Raw genomic sequence first — 21,248 nt, 5'->3', positions numbered from 1 at the left:
CAAATGCTGATCCTGATAGACATCGTTCAGAGTGGGGTTTGGTGCCACGAACACTCATCTGATTGATTTGACTCCCAGGATGAGTGCTGGAAGGACTATTTAAGTTCAACCAATCCAATGCCACCATTTTGTTTCACGAGATGCTTTCCCCTTCCATCCAAACCTGAACGTATGCTGGTATAGTAGAAAGAGCCCTAGCTCAGCTATAGGATTCCTGGGTTCCAGGCCAAAATGGCCACAGATGTATTGTGTCAGCTTGATCAAAACTCCTCTCAAGCCTCAATTTTCTTCCCCCAAATACAGATAATGTTGGGATGTGGACCAACCTTTCTCCAGGTATGGAGTCAGAAATTTGGGAAATCTCTGACTTGTTTCTTTCCCTCAACCCTCACATATCCTGGGATCCCCCAATCCCCATCCATTCCACTTTCATTTCTCAGGATCCACCCCATTCTCTCTACTTTCAGCGCCATTGTCCCAGTTGAGATCTTCACCTTTTCCCACCTTGTAACTGGTCTTCCTTCCTCAGTTGTGCCCACTACTCCCTGCCTCACTCCACTACTATCCATTCTTCATAAAAGCTGCCCAGAGTGCTATTTTTTTAAATGAAAATATGATCACGTCCCTCCCTTCCTAAGTCTTAACTGGCTCCCTATTAACTTACGTGCTAATAATACCTAAACCCCTTAGCATATGCATAGACTCAATTCCCTAATATTCCATTATTACCCTTTTGTTCTCTTTGGTCTTCTTTCCCTTTCACTGTAGAATCTACATCTTACTGTCTGTTTACTTATCCATTTTCCCCTCAGTAAACTCCTTGAGGACAGAGACTTTTTAAAATCAAATTCCTATGGCTAGGACCTAGCCTGGCAACTGAAGTATACTTGATAAATAAAAACTCAGAAGACTACTCATTAGCACTTAATTTTAATTAAAATTGATAGTTTAGATTAAGAACAGGACTAGAATAGTGTTTACAATCAAATTCTGAAAAATCACATTTATATAAAGGAAATAAAACAGGTCAGCAGAAGTCCAAGAAAGGTGCAGCTTGTAGTATTGCATGTGGATGAAATACGCCGTTCAGGGTAGCATAATACTTAGGCCACACAAGGCGAGGAGGAGGAGACAAACACAGAGGACAAACCCCCAGTTAGTATTTATTCTGGATTCTCCAGTGAGCTCAAAAATATGTAGTATTTTTGAAACATTCAGCTAGAGCTCTTTACAAGGATGACTGTGTCTTCAACACCTTTTAGTTACAGCCATGCTTTTCATTCCAAATCATGCGCAAGTTTAACGTACAGCTTCTACCTCACATAATGGGACATCTGTTAAATCAAATCCACCCAGTGCCACAGGCCATGGAAAGTGGGAAAGGGAATGAATTTCTACTTTATACAATTTTAGGGAATAGTACCGTGGCTATAGTTTACCCTTTCAAGCACTCTTCATTTTGGTCATTTATATCAGAACATGAAGAAAAGTGACAGTGAGTACAAATGGACACTAAAAGTAATTCCTAGGCTACTAGTAGAAAATAAAATAAGATTTAAAAAAAGTCCCCTGCCACGTTCACAGAGGTGGCATAACTGTATGGATAAGAAAAAGGCTGTAAACTTATAGAAAAGATAAACTCTGGCTTCTAAACAAATTACAGAATTGATTTTGCCTTTACTCTCGAGTGTTATAGAGAAAAATGTAAACCAGTGGACCTAGTTACCAAAAACACACATCCTCCAAAGACGAGGGATGACCTTAAAGTTTGGCCTGAGCTAGTTTTGTCTTCAAGTTTTCTCCGAGTTTATCCATGAACTCAAAGGTATTCAGGTAGTCAGAACGCTGCACACTAATAGCAGAGGAAAAAGAAAAGAAAGAAATTTAGTTTGTCTTTGATCTGGTGGCAGGCAGAGGAAAAGTCCGAGACGTGCTACTTAAAATAACATTCTATTTATTTCTAGAAGGAAACTGATTAATGTGAACAAGCTGTAAGTTTATGGCCAATGACTGCGTTCAAGGTTCAAGGGGCTAACCCAGGTTACAGGCAGTCTAAGCAGAGGCTGGGCCACACACACACTCACAGGAGGTTCCTGGCCATGTAGCTCTGAGGGTGAAACTGCCCCAGAGCTTCATTCACACTAATGCCTGGGACACTGAAATCATCCCACTTCTTATTCCTCATTCTTAAAAATAATAGAACATATCCAGGTACAGTCATGCTTTTACTCATATCCCCACAAAATGTCACATGTCCTCAAAAAAAAACCTTTTGTAAAAAATTTATTCCTAAGTATTTTATTCTTTTTGATGCTATCATAAATAGAATATTTCAAATATGTTTTTCAAATATTTTAAAAAAATAGTTTTGCTACGTGAATGTGATGGTTCTTCCATTTCCATTTTTGTTTATTGGTGGTGTAAGGAAAAGCTACTTTGTTGTTGCTTATTTATCTAGTATCCAGCTACCTTAGCCTTTTTTTGTTGAATTGTTTGAATTTTATAGATATATAATTTATAAGCTGAAAATAAAGACAATTTCATCACGTCTTTTCACATTAAAAAAAAAAAGAAAAGCTTTAGTGCTCTATTTCTACCTTTGTCTTACTTAAAAAGCAAAAGACAATGGACTGGCTATCTAATCCTGCTAATAGGTGCCTACTCAAATCGGCTTGGCACCCATAGGAACATTTCAAACACTGTATTCTTGCTGGAAATTTAAGATGAGAAAGATGTAGTGATGGAGTGTATCCCCATTACTGAGGTACACTGACCCTAACAGAGATCTCTGAGGACACATGGATGGGACACGGGATTGGTGTTAAATTTTAGTATTGTTTCTTGATGTGAGTCATAGTAGCCAACTTTGATTGAGGGAGGAATCCCTGATCAGCAGCTGATCCAGCTGGGATACAGGCTACCATGTTCTCAAAAAAGTCCTGGGCGATACATGGGCCCTCAAGTATCTGACTGCTGGTTACAGATACTTAAGGAAGGGACTATGATAAACCGGACATCTTATACCTGCACTGCTTACTTTTCTTACTGTAAATTGAAGAAAATAAAGAGGTGGAATAAAATAGTCTCGGGGGTCCCTTTGTTTCTAAATGCTTATAATTTTCTTGTTAAATTAAGCAGAACCTGGCCACCCACTTGATTATAACTAGATCAGGGGTGAGCAAACTACAGCTTGGCCCATGAACCCAGTCTGGGCTGCAGCCCAGTTCTGTACACAGGGTTTGATTGGAACACTGCCACACCCATTAGCTTTTGTGTCACCACTAACTGCTTTCCTGCCATGGAGGCAAAGTTCAATAATTGCCGTATGTTCCACAAAGCCTGAAATGTTTACTATCTGACAATTTACAGATGTCTGCTGACTCCTGAACCAGATGACAAATACTAATTCATGCAACTCCAAAAAGCACTTGATATTTTGAGTCCAGTGAGGATAAATGGTAATTTGACCACAGAGCTTAGGGCATCTTATACTTACTTGGGTAAACCTTTAATACAAGCAGCCAAGTCCTTGGTCATGAAGCCAGCCTCAATGGTCTCAATACAGACTTCTTCCAAAACCTTTGCAAAGAAGCTGAGGTCTTTATTGTTATCAAGTTTAGCTCTGTGGGCTAAGCCTCTGGTCCAGGCAAAAATGGAAGCTAAAAGAGAGGGAGAAAAAAAAAAAGCACACTTCAATCACACTGGTTAGAAATATTCCCAAGTGCCTCAGTTCCCCAAAACTGAACATTTTGTTTGTTTGTTTGTTTAGGTAACTGACTTCATTGGATGCTATCTGCATGAGCTGTAAGTTTTAGGAAAGTTGGAAACATTTTACCAAATTGAAACTTTTAAAAAAACCTGCATTTTTGTAGAGGAAGCGTTTTGGATTTTGTTAGACCTTTAAGAAAGCACATATTCAGGGTAGGAATACATGACGCTTAAGGCATTTACGAATTTGGAAAAGGTCACAATCTCTTCTACCTCTTGTCTATATTGGTCTCTTCTCCTCTTTCCAGGCTATAATCTGTTTTTAAAGTGCTATCCCTAAAACCTAGTTAAAAGGATCTAACAATGTGGCTTTAGATTCTTAGCTACATGTGACATTTCACTGCAGCAGAGGAAAAGGAAAATGCTTGTTGATAACATTCTTCTCTGTAATGAATATTCTCCCACAAACTGGAAAAGCATATATTGTGTATATTTTAAGAAACATATTAAAACAGTTCTTATGAGTAGAGCAAATCAGCTGTTTGGTGATGATTTTACACACAAGGCATTGGGCAGCCAAAGGAACACGTCTGAGCTCCTTTGGAGATTTCTATTCTGGTTGGCAATCAATGTAGTAGCAAACACTATCTTACCAATGGGATTGGTGGATGTCTCCTGTCCTTTCTGGTACATTCGGTAGTGACGTGTTACAGTCCCGTGGGCAGCCTCTGCTTCTACTGTCTTGCCATCTGGACAAACCAGCACACTGGTCATCATGCCAAGAGAGCCATAACCTATGAGTGGCAGAACATGAAGTATGGGATTCAACTGCATGAAGAGCACTGGGTCTCCCAGAGATGAGAGAAAATGACTTCGTCTTGACAGGTCTCAGTGAGCAAAATAAACATGAGCACATGGAGTCACCAATAATTCTTCTGCCTTTCAGAAAAGGCTGTGCTTTTTCCTCACTTATCTACCTCAGAGGCACCTGCTCCATGACGAAGAACTCATGGTCTGACTGCCTGCAGTCCACCCTAGTTCCGTGACTCCCTAACTACTGTGGCTCAGTTTTCTTACCTGTAAAATGGGAATAGTAGAAACACCTACTTCATAGGGTTGTTGTGAGAATTAGATGACTATGCATATGTTCGTGAATATATATGAAGAGAATTAGATGAATATGCATATGTTCGTGAATATATATGAAGAGAATACATATTCCTATTTCTTAGACTAGTACCTGCCACAGAGTAAGAACTCAATATATTACTGTCATGCTTACGTGCAGATACTCTGCTGTTCCAGGAAAATAAAGATTAATGAGTTGTCTCCTGCCATCAAGCTGCTCACAGGCTCATGTGGGACTGGGAAAAGAAAGCTGATTAAAAACAGAATGGGATGGGGCTTCCCTGGTGGTGCAGTGGTTAAGAATCTGCCTGCCAATGCAGGGGACACGGGCTCAAGCCCTGGTCCGGGAAGATCCCACATGCTGCGGAGCAACTAAGCCCATGCGCCACAACTACTGAGCCTGCGTTCCAGAGCCCGTGAGCCACAACTCCTGAAGCCCGTGCGCCTAGAGCCCGTGCTCCGCAACAAGAGAAGCCACCGCAATGAGAAGCCCGCGCACTGCAACGAAGAGCAGCCCCTGCTCGCCACAGCTAGAGAAAGCCCACGCACAGCAACAAAGACCCAATGCAGCCAAAAATAAATAAATAAAATAAACACACACACACACACACACACACACACAGAATGGGATGGATCCAAGCACCTCCCACTCGCCCCTGCTCTTTCACAGCCTCCCCAGAACGACTCTATTCTGTGGTTTCCTATTCAGAGAACCACATTACAACTTTTAAGTCCATACAATTGATTTTTCTTTTCTTCTTTTTTCTTTTTTTACACTTGAATTCAAAGAACACTTTTCTCCAGTTTTGCTACCTCCCAATAACACCTGTGGAGTTAATAATGCGAATTTATAATAGGCTGCTACTTTGTTTGAGAGTAAGTAAAACCCTTTTTAAACTCATCGAGTACAATGGCAATTTCTGTGCTGAATTAGCAGCTCCTTTCCTATCACTGTGTTGGTATGAGGCTTTAGTAGAGTCTCAAATATTCATTGATTGGAGACGTTTAGGGCCATATCCACGGTGAATGTGTCTATCTATTTATATTAGGAGACACTAGTTGGTACCACTGTCAAAACTGAGGACAGAAATAAAATGTTTGGTGTGAGTCCAAAGTAGTTCATGCCTCTAGAAAAGAATGAACGTGGGCTTCCCTGGTGGCGCAGTGGTTGAGAATCCGCCTGCCAATGCAGGGGACATGGGTTCGAGCCCTGGTCTGGGAAGATCCCACATGCCGCGGAGCAACTGGGCCCGTGAGCCACAACTACTGAGCCTGCGCGTCTGGAGCCTGTGCTGCGCAACAAGAGAGGCCGCGATAGTGAGAGGCCCACACACCGCGATGAAGAGTGGCCCCCGCTCGCCGCAACTAGAGAAAGCCCTCGCACAGAAACGAAGACCCAACACAGTCAAAAATAAATAAATAAATAAATAAATTTATGAAAAAAAAAAAAAAAGAATGAACGTAAGAACAGCTCGGCTGCCTTCTAATCTGTTTAGCTACGTTGAGTTCACCTTTATCTAAAGGCGCTGCTCAGACACAGAGCCTTGGTTCCAGGTATCTTATCGGTGCACTGCTGGACACTGCAATTCCACATTCCTATTTTGAAGTCCTTTGAACCTCCATAACTTGACAATTACATTGGAGATATCCCTCCAGATACCCTCTTCTTATTGCCATGAGGACATTTAGAAATGATGGAATGATTTGGGTCCCTTTCTAAGAACTCTGATTACCAGGAAGCTTTTTTACGCACCACAAAGCAACACTCCTTCCTCTGCTGCATTCAATACAAACGATTGTGAGGACTTAAGAGAAACAGAAGGAGGGTAAAGAAGGAGAACTGGGTAACTCATTTATCTGACATAAAAGTTATCTTTAACCAGGCGTATTTACTGATTTCCAAACTGATAGGAGATGATTAACTTTTCATAAGAGAAAGAAAAAGTAGTACTTCCTGGGGAAAAGCAAACATAATAATTAAAGCTACCACAAACATTCATGGGGGAAATTCAGTTTATACAGCTACCCTGAGTAACTGAAGTTGGAGGGCAACTTGGTGCCGAGGAAATCAGGGAAGGGAGCATTTTTGCTCATTTGGTCCTTATCTCTGGCATGAAGCTCCTGGTTCCTGGAATTTCTGTGAAGAGCCCGGGGCTTCTTTGCTCAATTCTGTGTGTTTTGAGCTAAGCAGTAAACACATGTGTCTTACATGGTGACAGAAGAGCCGTCAAGGCTGGCAAAAGGGGCATGATTTGTAACTGTCTCCAGATGAATGGGCTCTCGGAGGGAGGCCCCTCGCTTAGGACACAACCCTGGGCCCTCCTTGCCTGAGTCCCCTAGCTTTCTACGTTCTCATCAGAAGGCAGATAAGGGTGGGGAGTGGTTTTCAGATCGGGCCGCTGGGCTACCGTTGGAGGCAGGGAAGCTTCAAGCGGGGAAAGGGCTGAGACATGAGCTGTGTCAGCCTCTGAGGCTGGAGCCGGGAGTCTCGTCCCTGCCAGAAGTCGCCTACCCAGTCTGAGCTTAATGCCCTCATCTATCAGCTGAGAAGATGGACCTGGACGCCTTGCGGTGTTAACATTTCATGACTTTTAGCAGCAAAGGGCTACAGAATCCCCCTTCCTGCGCCAGAGAGCTAGCAGGGCACGACCTGTCTGCTGCAGGCCAAGCCCACCTCCACTTGGTTCTCCAGCTCCTTACCTTGGGCCACGGAGTCCGACTGCACATCCCCATCATAGTTTTTACAGGCCCAGATGAAGCCTCCCTCTGATTTCATAGCTTGGGCCACCATGTCATCTATGAGCCTGTGCTCGTACCAGATATTCTGAGCTTCAAACTGAGATTTGTACTGCCTGAGAAACAAGAAAGAAAAGAGAACAACGGACAAAGAAAACTGGTTTTGCTGGGATACCATGTGCCTCTCCAAAGGAGTCGGGGTGGGGTTGGAAGCAGCACATTTTAGTTGAAGCAACACAAATTTGGGAACCAGATAGACATGGGCTCAAATCTCTGCCCACTCATTTTCTAGTTGTGAAACCCCGACTTCCCCTTCTGTAAGGGTGATTTCATCCACTCTGCAGAGATGTGAGAATTAAGCAAGACGGTGGAGTGTTCCAAGTACTACTTTTACAGTTTTCAATACACCACTAATGAGATTCATGAGATTCAGCTTACTTTAAGAATGTAATCGGGGAGAAAAAGACTACTTTACTGCTCAATATCATTCAGGAAACTAGGACAGCTTCTAGGTTTGATATAGATAGGTAGTAGAAGGAGGAATTAAAATGTCTCAGGAAAGATACCTAAAATCCTAGCCCTGGCCTGAATGCTTGTATCTAAAAGGGAGGGATGCCATCTTAAAAGTCAACAAGTGCTCAGGTAGTGTTGAACTCAAAGTTGTTATAAATGTAGACTTAAGTTCCAATGACTCCACTAAAGCAGAGTTTTACTTTATTTATTTATTTTCAATAAAATCAATCAATCAATTAATTAATTAATTTAAGCTTTTTGGCCCACGGCTTATGGGATCTTAGTTCCCCGGACCAGGGATTGAACCCCTGCCCTCGGCAGTAAAAGCGTGGAGTCCTAGCCACTGGACCACCAGGGAATTCCCAAAAGCAGAGTTTTAAATCATAGCAGTGGGCTTCAGAAAGAATGGAAATGGGCCCAAACTCAAACTCACACCCATGAAAAATCAGAACTTTCTATCACTAACAGGGTACCTTTACTCACACATTAAATAACTCTGGCCCTGAAGAAAATAAATGTGGGGCCTTTATCTGAGAACACATTTCCCTTCTAAAAGCAATTCAAGAGTTTCGTTTCACTCCTGTTAAATCTCAGTTTTGTCCTTATCTTAATGGGATAGTGATGATTTTCACTCAATTTGTCCCACAATCAAAGGGATAAGCATACAAATTCTATATTATAAATGCCAGCTTATGTGACAAAAAAGAAGAAAAAGAACTGTAGTTACTTGTCATATATCTCCTGAAAGATGTCTTTAAAACGTCCATCATATTTCTTTAGAATAGTATTTTTGGTGCTCAGATACAAAGGCCAATTCTTAGACAGAGCCATCAGGAAAGAACTGTGTGCAAAATCTTCGATTGCCTTATCTTGATTGTACATCCCCATGGCAACACCACCACCCTCTGTGGGGGGACAACAATGAGGGAAAAAAGAAAGGTAAACAGGGTATAGTTGTAACAAGTCTATATACACCCACCACCCCCAAAACACCCAATTCCCAGCTCTCATGTCTGAGTCCAGGCTTCAAACTTCAATATTCCATGAGTTCCTGAGACACATAATCGGAGGAAAGTCAGTTCTAGGTAAGGACATTCTAACTTGTTCTGAAAGGGCAACATAAATGAGAAAAACATGGTCTTTAGGATCCTAAAGTTCTTGAAGTACCAAAAGCTACTGATATGAACCAGAAATACACTCAAGAGGTGAATAATTTTTAAACTCTCTTTTCATACTTTAAAAATTTCAAGCATGTTTTTTAAACTCTTGGTGTGAACTCAATCCTTAGCTACTGAGAAAACTGCATTTCAAATACTGGATGAAAATTCTTGTAATTTCCTGGCGGATACTGAAAGTTCATTCTGTCATTGGTAGAAATAATTACGCTCCATGTAATCACTGGTGTTTCACAGCTCTTATTGTTTGAACTTTGTTATTACTGAAAGCTAGAACTTGAATCTGTGCCACTGCCCAGGGCCAGCTTGGGCTGAGGATGTTAGAGCTGCTGAAACTGGCAGAACTAGATTCCATTAAAACGATTTGATTTAGAGGAGGCAAGGAAAACAACAGCTAGGTAAGTTTTGAGGTTTTGTTTGTGTGAGTGCTTTTAGCAACCTTAACAGTGGAGAAAGAGGGTCCTCTGTTCTTTCAACAGCTTTTGGGAGGGATTTGCCATAATGGACCTTAGAAGCAGCAGGATGGGGGGAAAGAAGAGGTAAAAAAAACAAACATTCCACTTTCACAGAACAAATACTCAGAAGGACAAGAAGAAAACTTCAGCAAATAAATAATGCAGCCATTTTCAAATACTAAACCCTAACAGAGCCAAAGGGCAGGATTACATGACAGGCGATTTGGGGCTATTAATGTTTAATTTGTATAATTTGTGCACAACAGACTCCTGTCGACCTTCCCTCCATGTTTTAAGAGAGACGCATAATTATCTACTTGCATTTCCAATTATCTATATGCATTTCCAATTAAGTGGCTAGTTCTTTTTATGCCTTTAGCAATGCCACAGGAAGCCATGGCATTGATTTTGAGTCCTCTGGAAATGTTGTAGATTCAGGTTGTATTTTTAGGCAGCCACACAATTTTCACAGAACTTTAAAAAACCAGTAATAACGCTGTCTAAATGATCTGCTAAAAAAATGAAAGATGTAGCTCATGGTGGACTTAAACATACCTGTGAAATTATGTACCAGGTATGTCGTTTTGGGGGATCCATCGCTTGGCATGTAGGATATCTCTACTTTTCCAGGCCCCGGGACAACAAAATCAGTTGCTCTGTACTGTATGGGGGAAAAAAGGTATATTAAAAAAAAAACAAACAAAAAACCCCCCCACAAAAACCCAAAACTGTCCTAGCTAGTTAGTGGTAGTACACATTAGAAATCAATATTTATCAGGCGCCTACCATGCATGGGGCAGTTTTCTGAGTTCAGATATGGGTATGAGAGAGAATAACAAAGTATTTCCCCTTATGAAGCTTACGACCTAGCAAAGACATACAAAAGAAGTAACATTAGAGCTTTCAAATGTCAAAAGGGGGCACAGATAAAAAATGCTATTGGAAGACAGAGGAAGAGGAATGACTATAACCTGGAGGTCAAGGAAGTCTTCCTATAGGGAGATAATATACTAGCTGTAGCACTGAAGACGATGATGCCAATGCCAATGCCTGGTTCTCACTATGTGACATACTGTAAGTGATTAACTTGTATCCCTTATTACCTCATTTGATTCTTCCATCAATCTTACAAGGGAGGAACTGCGATGTAGTGGAAATAATGCATCTAGGCTCAAAAGACTCGGGATCTGGTCCTTGAACCTTCAGGACTCGGTCTCTTCATGGTAATCACTGTTACTAATGCCCAGTCCAGGACCTGTCCACATGAAGCCATCATTCTGAAAGTAGCTGCAACAGGCTGATGACCCTTAGGAAAGGGCCTTTGGAGGACAGTTACCTTTGTCATGGGTATGGAAAATGTGCCCAGCCCACACTAGGCTTATGTCAATCTTTGCTGCTTTGTATCTTTTTCAATGGCTTAGATTAGAATACTTTCAGAGTCAGGTACCAGCCGATGCCAGCCAAACCTATTTGTCTACGTTTGTGTAGAATAATACTAATGACAGCTGGTAGAAAAGCTGTCAGATAACGATACAGATTAAATATCTACTCTATGCAGAATATTTCTGACATATAAAGTCCTTCACTATGGGTGGTAATTGATTCCCATTTCTCAAAAGGCAGAAACCGAGGCACCAAAGTACAATAAATACTTTCTAGAGGTTTGGAATTTTCAATCTAGACTTTAATAAATAGAATGACCATTATTCCAGGTGATTGATGCCAAAATAATAATTAAAAAAAAAAAAAAAGAAAGAAAGGAAAAGGACATCATTGAACTCGTAAGAACTTAAGAGTGGTGTTGCCAGGATTAGTGAGCTTGTAGCACTCCCATCTACATCCCCTCTCCTGGGCCTCTGAGAGGTATCTGTGAAGGGACTGGCCAGGAGGACGGGATAGTCTGAGCCATACGGTAGAACAAAGTGAACTACCCCTCAGGGACTGACCTGGTGACCCTGCCCCCAGGAACGGAGAGTGGTCTGCTCTATCCATACTATTTTTAAGGACGGCTACATCAAAGCCTCTGGGTGTCAGCATCAGGAGTCTTGTTTTCAAGGTTCTTTTAAGACATAAGCTGCTTTCTATGAAAGTCTAAAACTTCAGTTTCAACACAGAACTTTTATTTTGTTTAGTTGGCAATTTTTGTTTAATTTGGCAACAAGCCAACTTGTATAGAAGTACAGAAACTATACTTTTTTTTCCCCAAGCAGGAAGGGAATGTTTTAAAGAGACTGTTTTCAACTACTGAGTCAGTTTTTCCTTTTATGCATGAAACAATCATGTTTAATATAATCTTTGGTAGTTCTCAACTCTGTCTGCACATTAGAATCACCTGGGGAGCTTTAAAATGCCATGGAATTCAGATTTAGCTGGTGTAGGGTGGGACTCAGGCACTGGAATTAAAACCAACAGAATTTTTTTAAAACGCGAAGCAAAATAAAACAAACACCAAAAAACCTGTAAAGGGACCTTACTGTACAGCCACAGGGTTTGGCTGAATCACTGATTTGGCCGAACCACAGGAAATTATCTAAATAAAAATGTCTACATCATATGGTTTAGTCTAATAAAAAGATAAGGAAGAAAAAAACATGCCTGAAAAAAATCATCTGTGTTGAGACAGGTACCTATCTGTAAGTTTATCTGTATTTACTTTTACCTAAATGTATACATACATTCATTTCTCAATTCCGTACCTCAATTAATGGGAGTAGATAAGATAAAATAAAGATAAGAATAAAGCACATATAAATCAGAACTGCTGGGCAGTCAAAGCCCGTGAAAAAAGAATATGGAAAATCAAGTTATGCCAACACCACTTACTTGATCGCCATAAGCATGACGACCTATGATGATGGGTTTTACCCATCCACTCACAAGCCGGGGGATATTTTTGCAGATAATAGCTTCTCTGAACACAGTGCCCCCCAGAATATTTCGGATGGTGCCATTTGGTGATTTCCACATTTGTTTCAACTTGAACTCCTCCACCCTCTTCTCATCGGGGGTGATGGTGGCACACTTGACACCAACGTTGTACTTCTTTATAGCTTCTGCAGCATCCTTGGTGACCTGGTCATCGGTGGCATCGCGATTCTCTATGCCTAAATCATAGCTGGGAGGGGAAAAACTGTAAGCGTAACTTTCCAGGCAAACCGACAGGAGATTGAGGGTACTCCTATTCTATCCCCATGTACCACTCTGTGCATGGTGATGGCATGCAGGGCCTGCCCTGAAGAAAGTGAAGACTCCATATGTACCCAAATCTGCCAAGTTTTAGCATGAGTCTATCCTAGACGCAGAAGAGGGCTGCCAACTAAAAAAAAAGCACCAAGAAAGGCTGGACTGCTAGGCCACGCATGCCTCCCCGTGTTGTGGGAAGCTGTCTAGAAGGAAACTAAATGGAAACCACTGCGCTCTGCCCTGATGCCTGCTCTTCACCATAGAGGCAATAATATCACACCAGCCACCTTTCTGCAGACTCCCTTCCGCACGATTAACGTAAGAACGCAAGCCCAAACATTAATTTTCCCTTAGTAAATATTGTGCTCTAAAAATAAAGGGGTCAGAGGGTTTAAAGGGTTTCTAGTATTTTGGCATTGAAGTGTTGGGAGTTACAGATGAGACGGACACTGCCAGAAAAAGCTAATGATCCCTTCATTAATGACAATTAGTCATATGAAGAATCTTTCCCTAAATCTTGGGCAAATCTCTTTATTTCTGGAAACAAGCCTGCAGTTTATAGAATAAGTAATGGAATCCCGCAGTGGTTTTATATACCCCAGTGAATTATAGCTTAATACACACCAACACCCAGACTGCAGGTTATTCAGAGCAGGAAAGAATGCTGGTTGTCCATGAAGTATAGAAAAAGACTGTAAAGCTTTATTTAAAGTATGTAATAGTTTGTCAAAAACAGGAAAAACAAAACAGTAATGAACAGTTTATTTTGTTCTCCAAGGCTTTAAAAATTTTCCAAATTTTTTCAGCTTTCAAAACTTGCTGAACCATTAAGCCTCCAGATTTCTCCCTTCAGTTCCTGTATTTTCCTTTCCTTAGATATCCCAACTTGTGATGGAAATGGAAAAGGGAATCCAATCTTACAGTGTATTTCCAAATAAAAATAATTCCAAACTGCTTTGACTGTTTTGGCTTCCTCCCTCCCCTTGAGGGTGTATCGTGCATTTGCATTAAGCAGACCTCCTTAGGAGATATCCTTCCTTCTTAGTCTTGTAAGGGGTCATGATGACCCACTACTTGCTTTGTACGCACAGATGCGGATTGTGTGTAAACTGTCAATACATCATTTGACGTACAACCCTTTATTCAAAAACTTACTTAACTGCTCTTTGACCTCTAGCGGGCAGAACAGTCCTCAGAGCTTTCTGAAAGACTGTCTCCTGGGTTATAATCCTCAAGTTGGCATGAATAAAATTTTCCCTTTCTTTCTTAGATCGATTATTGGTTAATTTTTTTTTCATCGACACTTACAAAGCCACTGACTTTCTTATCTTATGGTTTAGGGAGTGCTCAATATCTATAAATGTCTACTCCTAACTCAAACAAGCAGTGTGGTCAGCAGTATTTATGTTCATAGGAAACATTTTTCATCAGAAGAACCTGCCAGCAAATTAGTGGATTTTTTGCTTCTCTTCTTAATATTTCTAAGCGAAAAGAATGAATAAATGGCCTCGATTACTGCCTAGCCAACAGAAAATAAAACAAATGAATCGCTCCACTCCCCTCAAAAAGAACCAATCATGTAATAATAATAGCAATTTTGGAACAACTTACACTTGTTTAAGTCTCCAAAAATTCTTTAGTCTTTAGCCAGTGACTTTTTGCCTTCTAGGCATAATGACTGTCCTTTAAAACTCCTTATGCCTCTATACTAAAGCAGCTCAAAAGCATCTTTGCAGCTACTATACTGGGAAGAGCTCTGCAAGTTCACCTATTGTTATGTAAAGTGTTTGTAAAATGCTTCTTTAACCACTTGGATGATGTTTTTAAAACGTCATTTCCTGTGTGTTTGGTGGACCTCTGCAGATATTTGCTCCCTCCCTCTCAAGGCTGCAATATAGATATTATCAACACCTTAGGCTTAGAATAATTAAAAAGGGCATTTAATGACAACATGTGAATTAAATGTCTACACCCAAGCAAATAACAGGTCCTCAGGACAGTCTGAGGAATAATTCTGGGTCAAGGCAAACACACTTACAGTTGCCAATAGTTTGGCTGAAATGTGTTGTTCAACATATTACCCTGCCAGTCTTCAGCCACTCCACCCCTGTGAAAATTCTGTCTCTACCTAGTCCAAATGTACAAGGAGCATGAGCAAATGTATGAAAAACATAGGGGGAAAAAAAATGAAAGAATTCCATAGAGATTTTCATATCTGTCTCCAAATACTTTTAAAACAGGGCAAAGGCTCCAATCTCCAGGACACAAATGGTTTAGGGAACTTCTGAAAGGTCAGGGTTGTATTAGATAAGTCAAGAATTCTTTGTGTGCTACAATTGTATGAAAACGGTAAAAGACAAGGAATGAAAAGGTAGCAGGGCCCACTGACTAGTTAAGTAGAGTGACAGAAAATACACTAACCTTCTGAAAGGACAAAATTGTGTTAACTACATTCTTTACCGATTAGCAGAGGATGTAGCTCTATTATTTTCTCCTCCGTAAATAATACCTCCTGCTGCTCTTGGCCACTGATTTATTACAAATAAAACCCTCACAGGAAATAGAGGCTTGGAAAGACCTGAGAATTACTTTGTTGCCATCATAATTCTTCTCTTCTGAAAAATGACAATTTCAGTGTTTCTAGTATTCTGTTAAAATTAAAATAGAAGATTCATTTGCATATATATTTGAAACCCAGTGCCCCTAAAATCGAATTCCCTTACTGAGTTTATGATTAATCTCTCTATCTGAAACTTTATCCCCTTGCTAGTCCCCTCTGACCTCAATCCTGTGCTAATTTAACACTAATCAACCAGAATCAGATGACTGAAATTGCTATTATAGACAACATTGTTAATGACTAAAATTGCTGTTGTAGATATCATCAGTTACTACAAACTCAGGTTGTTTCTCCAGGTCAAGATGAGCTAACAGACCCCCAAGCCATGAACCACCTGGCCAGAGAAGGTAAACAGGACACAATCTGACCCACTGAAACTAACATTTTAAGAAATGTCACAGAAATTTCACAAGCTTCTCAGTTCTTCCCCTTTAAAAACAACCCCAACTCAAAGACGAATTTGGAATGGATCTGAGACTTGTCTCCCACTCCCTTCTTGGCGCCCTGCAAATAAACCCTTACTTTGCTGCAAACACCTACTGTCAGAGCTTGGCTTTCTGCACCAGGGGCACACCAGTTACACATTCACTTGCATATAAGCTCACCAAAATCTTTATACACAAGATACAGTGGTATCTATGTAAAAAAGCGACTTATACCCTGAAATCACATATGCTTTCTGACTTTGCTGCTTGGCAGAGTGATTCATTTACCTGTGCAGGTCCAATTCCACATAGGGAAAAATAAGTTTCTCTTTAATCAACTCCCAAATGATTCGTGTCATTTCATCTCCTTGCATCTCTACTACAGAACCGCCTTGGATTTTTTGAGACATTTTGACTTCAATAAACCTTCAAGAGGAAAAATGATAAGACACATATCTCATCATTTGCCTCATTACCATGTAAAAACAAAATACAATTTGGTAACTACTAAAAGAACAATTCATAACAGCATGATTGCATAAAAAGCTAATAATAACAATTACATTAACCATTAGAATCGAATACGTTCCCTGTATAAAGCATTGTGTTACATGCTTCTTGTGTGGTTTCTGAATCAACACTCACAACAACCCTGTAAGATGGAAATTATTTTTCCATTCTACTTTGCTAAAAGAAAAAAAAGCTTTCGCAAGGCCATCCGGCTGGAGGGTCGGGGAGCCTGAGCCTGTCACATGCCCTTAATAATGTAATCATTATTCTTGACTGTTGGTTTGTCCTATAAAATGAGATTATTTCCACAATATCATGTTTATTTGAAAACCTCTATCCAACTCCTCATTTTACTGGGCCCTCAAGAGGAGCAGAATGACGTGTGCTACTATTTCCCATCTTTTAAGAGGCTGTTTTGGTTAAAACAACTATCCTTGAGGAGATTCAACAAGTTCTAGAGACCCACTTTAAAGAAACTTTAATTAAGTCCTTTTAAAAGTGAAAGATGAAGAATTCCGGGTGGAACTATATTTTCCTAGAGACAATAATGGATATTGGGGATGTCACACTGAATACAAAGTGATTTCTCAGTTAGAGAAATCTGTACGTATAGAGAAGGACTACTGTCCAGGACGTGCCCCTGTCCTGTCCTCGGTATCCCAACTCCTGGACTGTTCTTCTGGCTGTTAGTGGGCAAAGGCAAGCTGCCAGTGGGTGGGACAGGGGGTTGGAATTGTTCCAGGAAGAGGTGTCTTCCTGGGATGTGGGGGGATGCCAGATACAAATCAATCTGATTCCCAGAGAGGGCAGGGGTACACCCTTTGGATGAGGCTTAAAGAAAGGCGTGTTTCCTGAGAGGCAGAGGAGGCCTTGAGCCTGCTAAAGGTTCCCTTTCATGGTGCTCTAATGGAAACTTTTTTCCCCCTAGCAACATAACTGCAGATTGCTTTTATTCTTTTAAGTTATGGCTGAGGACTGGAAGTCAGGAGAACTGACTAAAAAAATTAAGAAGTAAGAGGCCTGTAAACAGTATTTCTTAAAAAGTTAAGCTAAAGTAATTTGGTCTTTAAATTTTAAAACGTAATGATTAGTAGACTGTGAGCTTCAGTTCCTCACCACAAGCCAGGATATATTCCTAACCCCTAGGCCCGTTTTCACTTCCTGATTTCTAACTCTGGGATCCTGCTTGTTAGTATTTAGGAGGATCTCTAGACCATTACTGGGGAACCATCTGGAACTCAACTAGAATAAAAAAGTGAACAAACTGGTGTGAATGAGTCAGCTACTTCCCATTTGTAATTTCAAGTACAATTTAAAGTACAGCTTAAAGTGTATGATTTAGTCATGCTGATCCCACTGTCACATCTATCCTTGTATTTAAAACAAAAAAAGAGGCAGCAAACTTATCTTAGTTTTGATACATTTCCGAGGCCATATTCCTACATAGTATTATGCAAGGGTTATGATGGCTATTTTTCTTTGACGGCAAATACAGTTAATAAAAGGTTATACATCATACTTGAAATTTCAATGAGTGATAATGTTTTTTAGTTAATTATTTTCTTCTCAATTGAAACAAACACTTTCTGCAGTAATCTTTCTATATTTCATAATGCATAACTGAAACATTTCATGTTTTCTTCACATTACTTATCCATTACATTTTTACTATCCTTTCACTAAAAAAGTGAAGCTTTATTGTAGACCCTGGCTTTCTACAATGTAGGACACTATTTTATTTCTCCTAGATTTGAATTCCATGCGGTGAGCATTAGACACCACTGAATTCACTTTCTCCCCTAGTCCCTCAGATTTTCTGTCTCCACCCAAACCCTGACTTCAGAAGGAAGGCCTTTTCCAACAAACCAGTTCATTTATTCTGAAAGCAGTTGAATTCCAATCTCCTGACACACATGTGCAATGCTAGAAAATAAACCTGGACTAATACAAAGTAGTTTAAGAAAAAAGAGCTGCTCACCCTGTTTAATTTTATTTTCATTATTCCCAAATTTTTAGCCACATTTTTTTGGGGGCTGAGTTCATAAACTACACTAATTTCTGGGCAAAACCCCCCAAAAAACCAGTCTCTTGCAGAGAAGACTAGACTAAAAGAAACAAGGAAGCAAGTGCAATTTATTGCTGGAAATATTCCTGACTCACTCCCTTGCAGTGGCTTCGACTACTTCCAAGACCTCCAAGACCAATTAAACGCAGTAATGCCATATCAAAGAATGGAAGGAATTGCTAATTCTCACCTTTACAACTTCTAATCACCCCAACGCCTCTCAATCTTGCAGACTCAGCTGAGTGCAGTTTATCTCCTAAAACAAATCAAAAAAGGGAAGAGAAAGGTAAGGTACAAGGCACTCCTGTCAGGAGAATTTAGCTGATTTCAATACGGGCCAGGCAGCCCGGTTTGTTTGGTTTAAAGTACAGTGCTCAGTGTACACAGGGGGGGGCAAAGGGCAGTTTTAGGTCCGCAGGCACCTTTCAAATAAAGTAAATATCTCTGCACACACTGGAGGGTGCGCCCGTGGGGAGTCCCGGGTTCGTCGTCCGTTAGCTAGTCTTGGGGTTTGCACGTCCCTAGGGGACGCTGTGACCAGCGGACTCTTGGCCTGCATACGTCCTTGGGGCCACTGTGCAAGAGGGCTGCAACCGAAGCTGGCTCGGTTTCTCCTTCCAGGTCTCCACGCCCGCCCCTTCCCTCCCAGGTGCCGGGACCTTTAAAACCCGGGCTCCAGGAGCAGCCCGAAGGACGCCTCCCCCAGAACTCGAGATGCCGGCGGCGGCGTGGTTTCCTCCACCCTCACTCCGCCCCCGACCGCCACCAGGTGGCCTAGCGAACGCCCCTCGCCGCCCCGCTTCAGGATCCCCAGGCAGACGCATTCAGCTCGCCGCACCGCCAGTCCCAGCCGCCCAAGTTCGATGCACACGCCCAAGTCCTCCAGCTCCTGAGGCCGCACGTTTTCTTCCCCGTAAACCCAAGACTTCGTCTTCCACGCGTCCCTGCATCCTCCCGCCCCGATTGTCCTTTCTGTTGCAGACCTGGCCTTCCGTCTGTCATGGCATGCAACCTTCCGCCGCCCAGTTTTCGTCCTCCCTTGCCTAAGAGCGGACCTTCTACACATCCAGGTATCCAGCACCTTCTTCCTCCCCATTTCCTTTTCCCACGCCCAATACCTGGATTTTTTTCCCTGCCTTGCTTCCACGACTCGCCGCTAAGTTGCCCCTACCATACCCAAGATCTGAGCTTCCTTCCTTTTTCCCACTCCAGCTATTGACAGAGCCTCCCCACAAAAGCCAGGGGCCGGAGACGCCCCTCGAAGCCTGCGGTTACCTGCAGGAGAAGGTACGCTGGCGATGACCCGGGAACGCCACAGCCCTCACACGCTTAACCCCACAAGCGCACACTCTGGCAATCCCAGATGCAATCCAGCTGTTTCGGCTTCTGACACGGCCTCCGCAGAAACCGAGAGCTGAAACGGCGGCGCTTCCAGGCTTTTGTCCCGACCCAGGCCCGGCCCACTCAGTCCACCTCCCGGAGCTCCGCCCCTGCCCCGCCGCCAATCGCCGCGCGCTGACCCGCTGACATGGGCGGGGCCAGGGGCCAGGGGCGGGTCCCGGAAGGCTAGGTCGAATTCCGCGGCGAATTCCAAGCGCTCGCGGTGGGGAAGGCCTTGCAGCGCCTTTGGAGTCGGCCTCCACTCCTCTACGGCGGAAAGACGAGATTGCCACCTGCAGGCTGGGGAGCAGGGCACGCCTGGGCTGGTCTTCTGAATCCTCCGCCGCGAAGGGGCCCCCCGGGCTAACAACCTAGGGCCCGGCGGAGTGAGTTTCCACGTCTGCAATAAAGGCAAACCGGCGACGGCGCGGCTCGGACCGATCCCCTTCCCTGCGCGCCCCGGCTGTGGGGTAGACTGGAACGCGCTTGGACAGAAGGAAAAGTGCCCTGGGCAAGCGTGACGTCGCTTTGGGGGCTTCGCGCAGCTGGAATGCAAAGGATTGAACAGTTGCACAAGCAGGCATGCTACAGTAAATTTCCGCCACCGCCGATGACTAAGTCTTTAGAGCTTCTGTATCTATAATTTCAATTACTACTGCGTACTATAAATAAACGCAGTCATTTGCGTTAGAAGATAAGGATAATGAGATTACTATCTGGGTTCCAGAGAAGTTCAAATAAAGATCGGAAGTCTTAGAGAACAGTGGATTAAAAAAAAATTCTGTCCTCTGCAAGGAATTATTTTTTGTGTATTCCTTACTCTTGAAAACATGGAAGGCGGGGGAGGAATATTTTCGATCGTGATTTGTAGGATAATCGCATGCTTGGTCCAGGATTCAATGCCCCCAAATTTATTTTTTAAAATTATCTCTAATATCGGGTTATTATTATCACTCTTATGAAGGGTACTATGCGAGGTGCATTTTGGTCACTAGAGGGCACTGGTATTTTTCCCAAGAGAAAAGGAAGAAGGAAAGCATACACAGCCTCGCGCTTGTTGATTATTGAGATGGATTAACTGAAAATAGCGGTCACTTCCATTTATTCCTATAGAACTGATTATAGAGGTATATGGTCTTGTATTTTCATCTCTAATTTGAGACTCCAAATCACCTGAGATTGTAAATTTACTCTATATTATATCAGGCTCACGTTATTATCCCTTGTCCACTACTAAAATTATTTATATTCATTCTTGTTCCAGAAAGGATTTAGGGCAACCTTCAAGATACATACAGTATAGCACGACAAAGGACATTGAATATAGGTGAGGAAAAGACAGAATAAATA

The 21,248-nt window shown here is 42.0% G+C and overlaps 1 protein-coding gene across 4 annotated transcripts; it reads right to left on the bottom strand.

The window, feature by feature from the left end:
- Positions 1-914: 914 nt before the first annotated feature.
- On the bottom strand, positions 915-20,690 carry IDH1 (isocitrate dehydrogenase (NADP(+)) 1). Of its 4 annotated transcripts, XR_014245910.1 has the most exons (11): positions 19,794-20,690; positions 18,709-18,774; positions 16,232-16,369; positions 12,539-12,830; positions 10,271-10,376; positions 8,813-8,990; positions 7,537-7,688; positions 4,991-5,072; positions 4,362-4,502; positions 3,497-3,659; positions 915-1,852 (listed from the first exon to the last, which is right to left on the bottom strand). XR_014245910.1 is itself a non-coding variant. In XM_082396373.1 (10 exons), the coding sequence occupies exons 3-10, from the start codon at positions 16,351-16,353 to the stop codon at positions 1,087-1,089; spliced, it is 1,170 nt and encodes a 389-aa protein (XP_082252499.1). In that variant the 5' UTR covers positions 16,354-16,369; positions 18,709-18,774; positions 19,794-20,662; the 3' UTR covers positions 915-1,086. The 4 variants fall into 4 exon arrangements, 3 of the variants coding, with proteins under 3 accessions (XP_082252499.1, XP_082252497.1, XP_082252498.1); XM_082396373.1 differs by lacking the exon at positions 4,991-5,072 and having other exon boundaries at positions 915-1,102; positions 19,794-20,662; XM_082396371.1 differs by lacking the exon at positions 4,991-5,072 and having other exon boundaries at positions 19,794-20,654.
- Positions 20,691-21,248: the final 558 nt, after the last annotated feature.

This window comes from Balaenoptera borealis (genome assembly GCF_965194805.1).
Source record: "Balaenoptera borealis genome assembly, chromosome: 6".
In the NCBI taxonomy this organism is placed as follows: Eukaryota; Metazoa; Chordata; class Mammalia; order Artiodactyla; family Balaenopteridae; genus Balaenoptera; species Balaenoptera borealis.
This window is presented reverse-complemented; position numbering and strand designations above follow the sequence as displayed.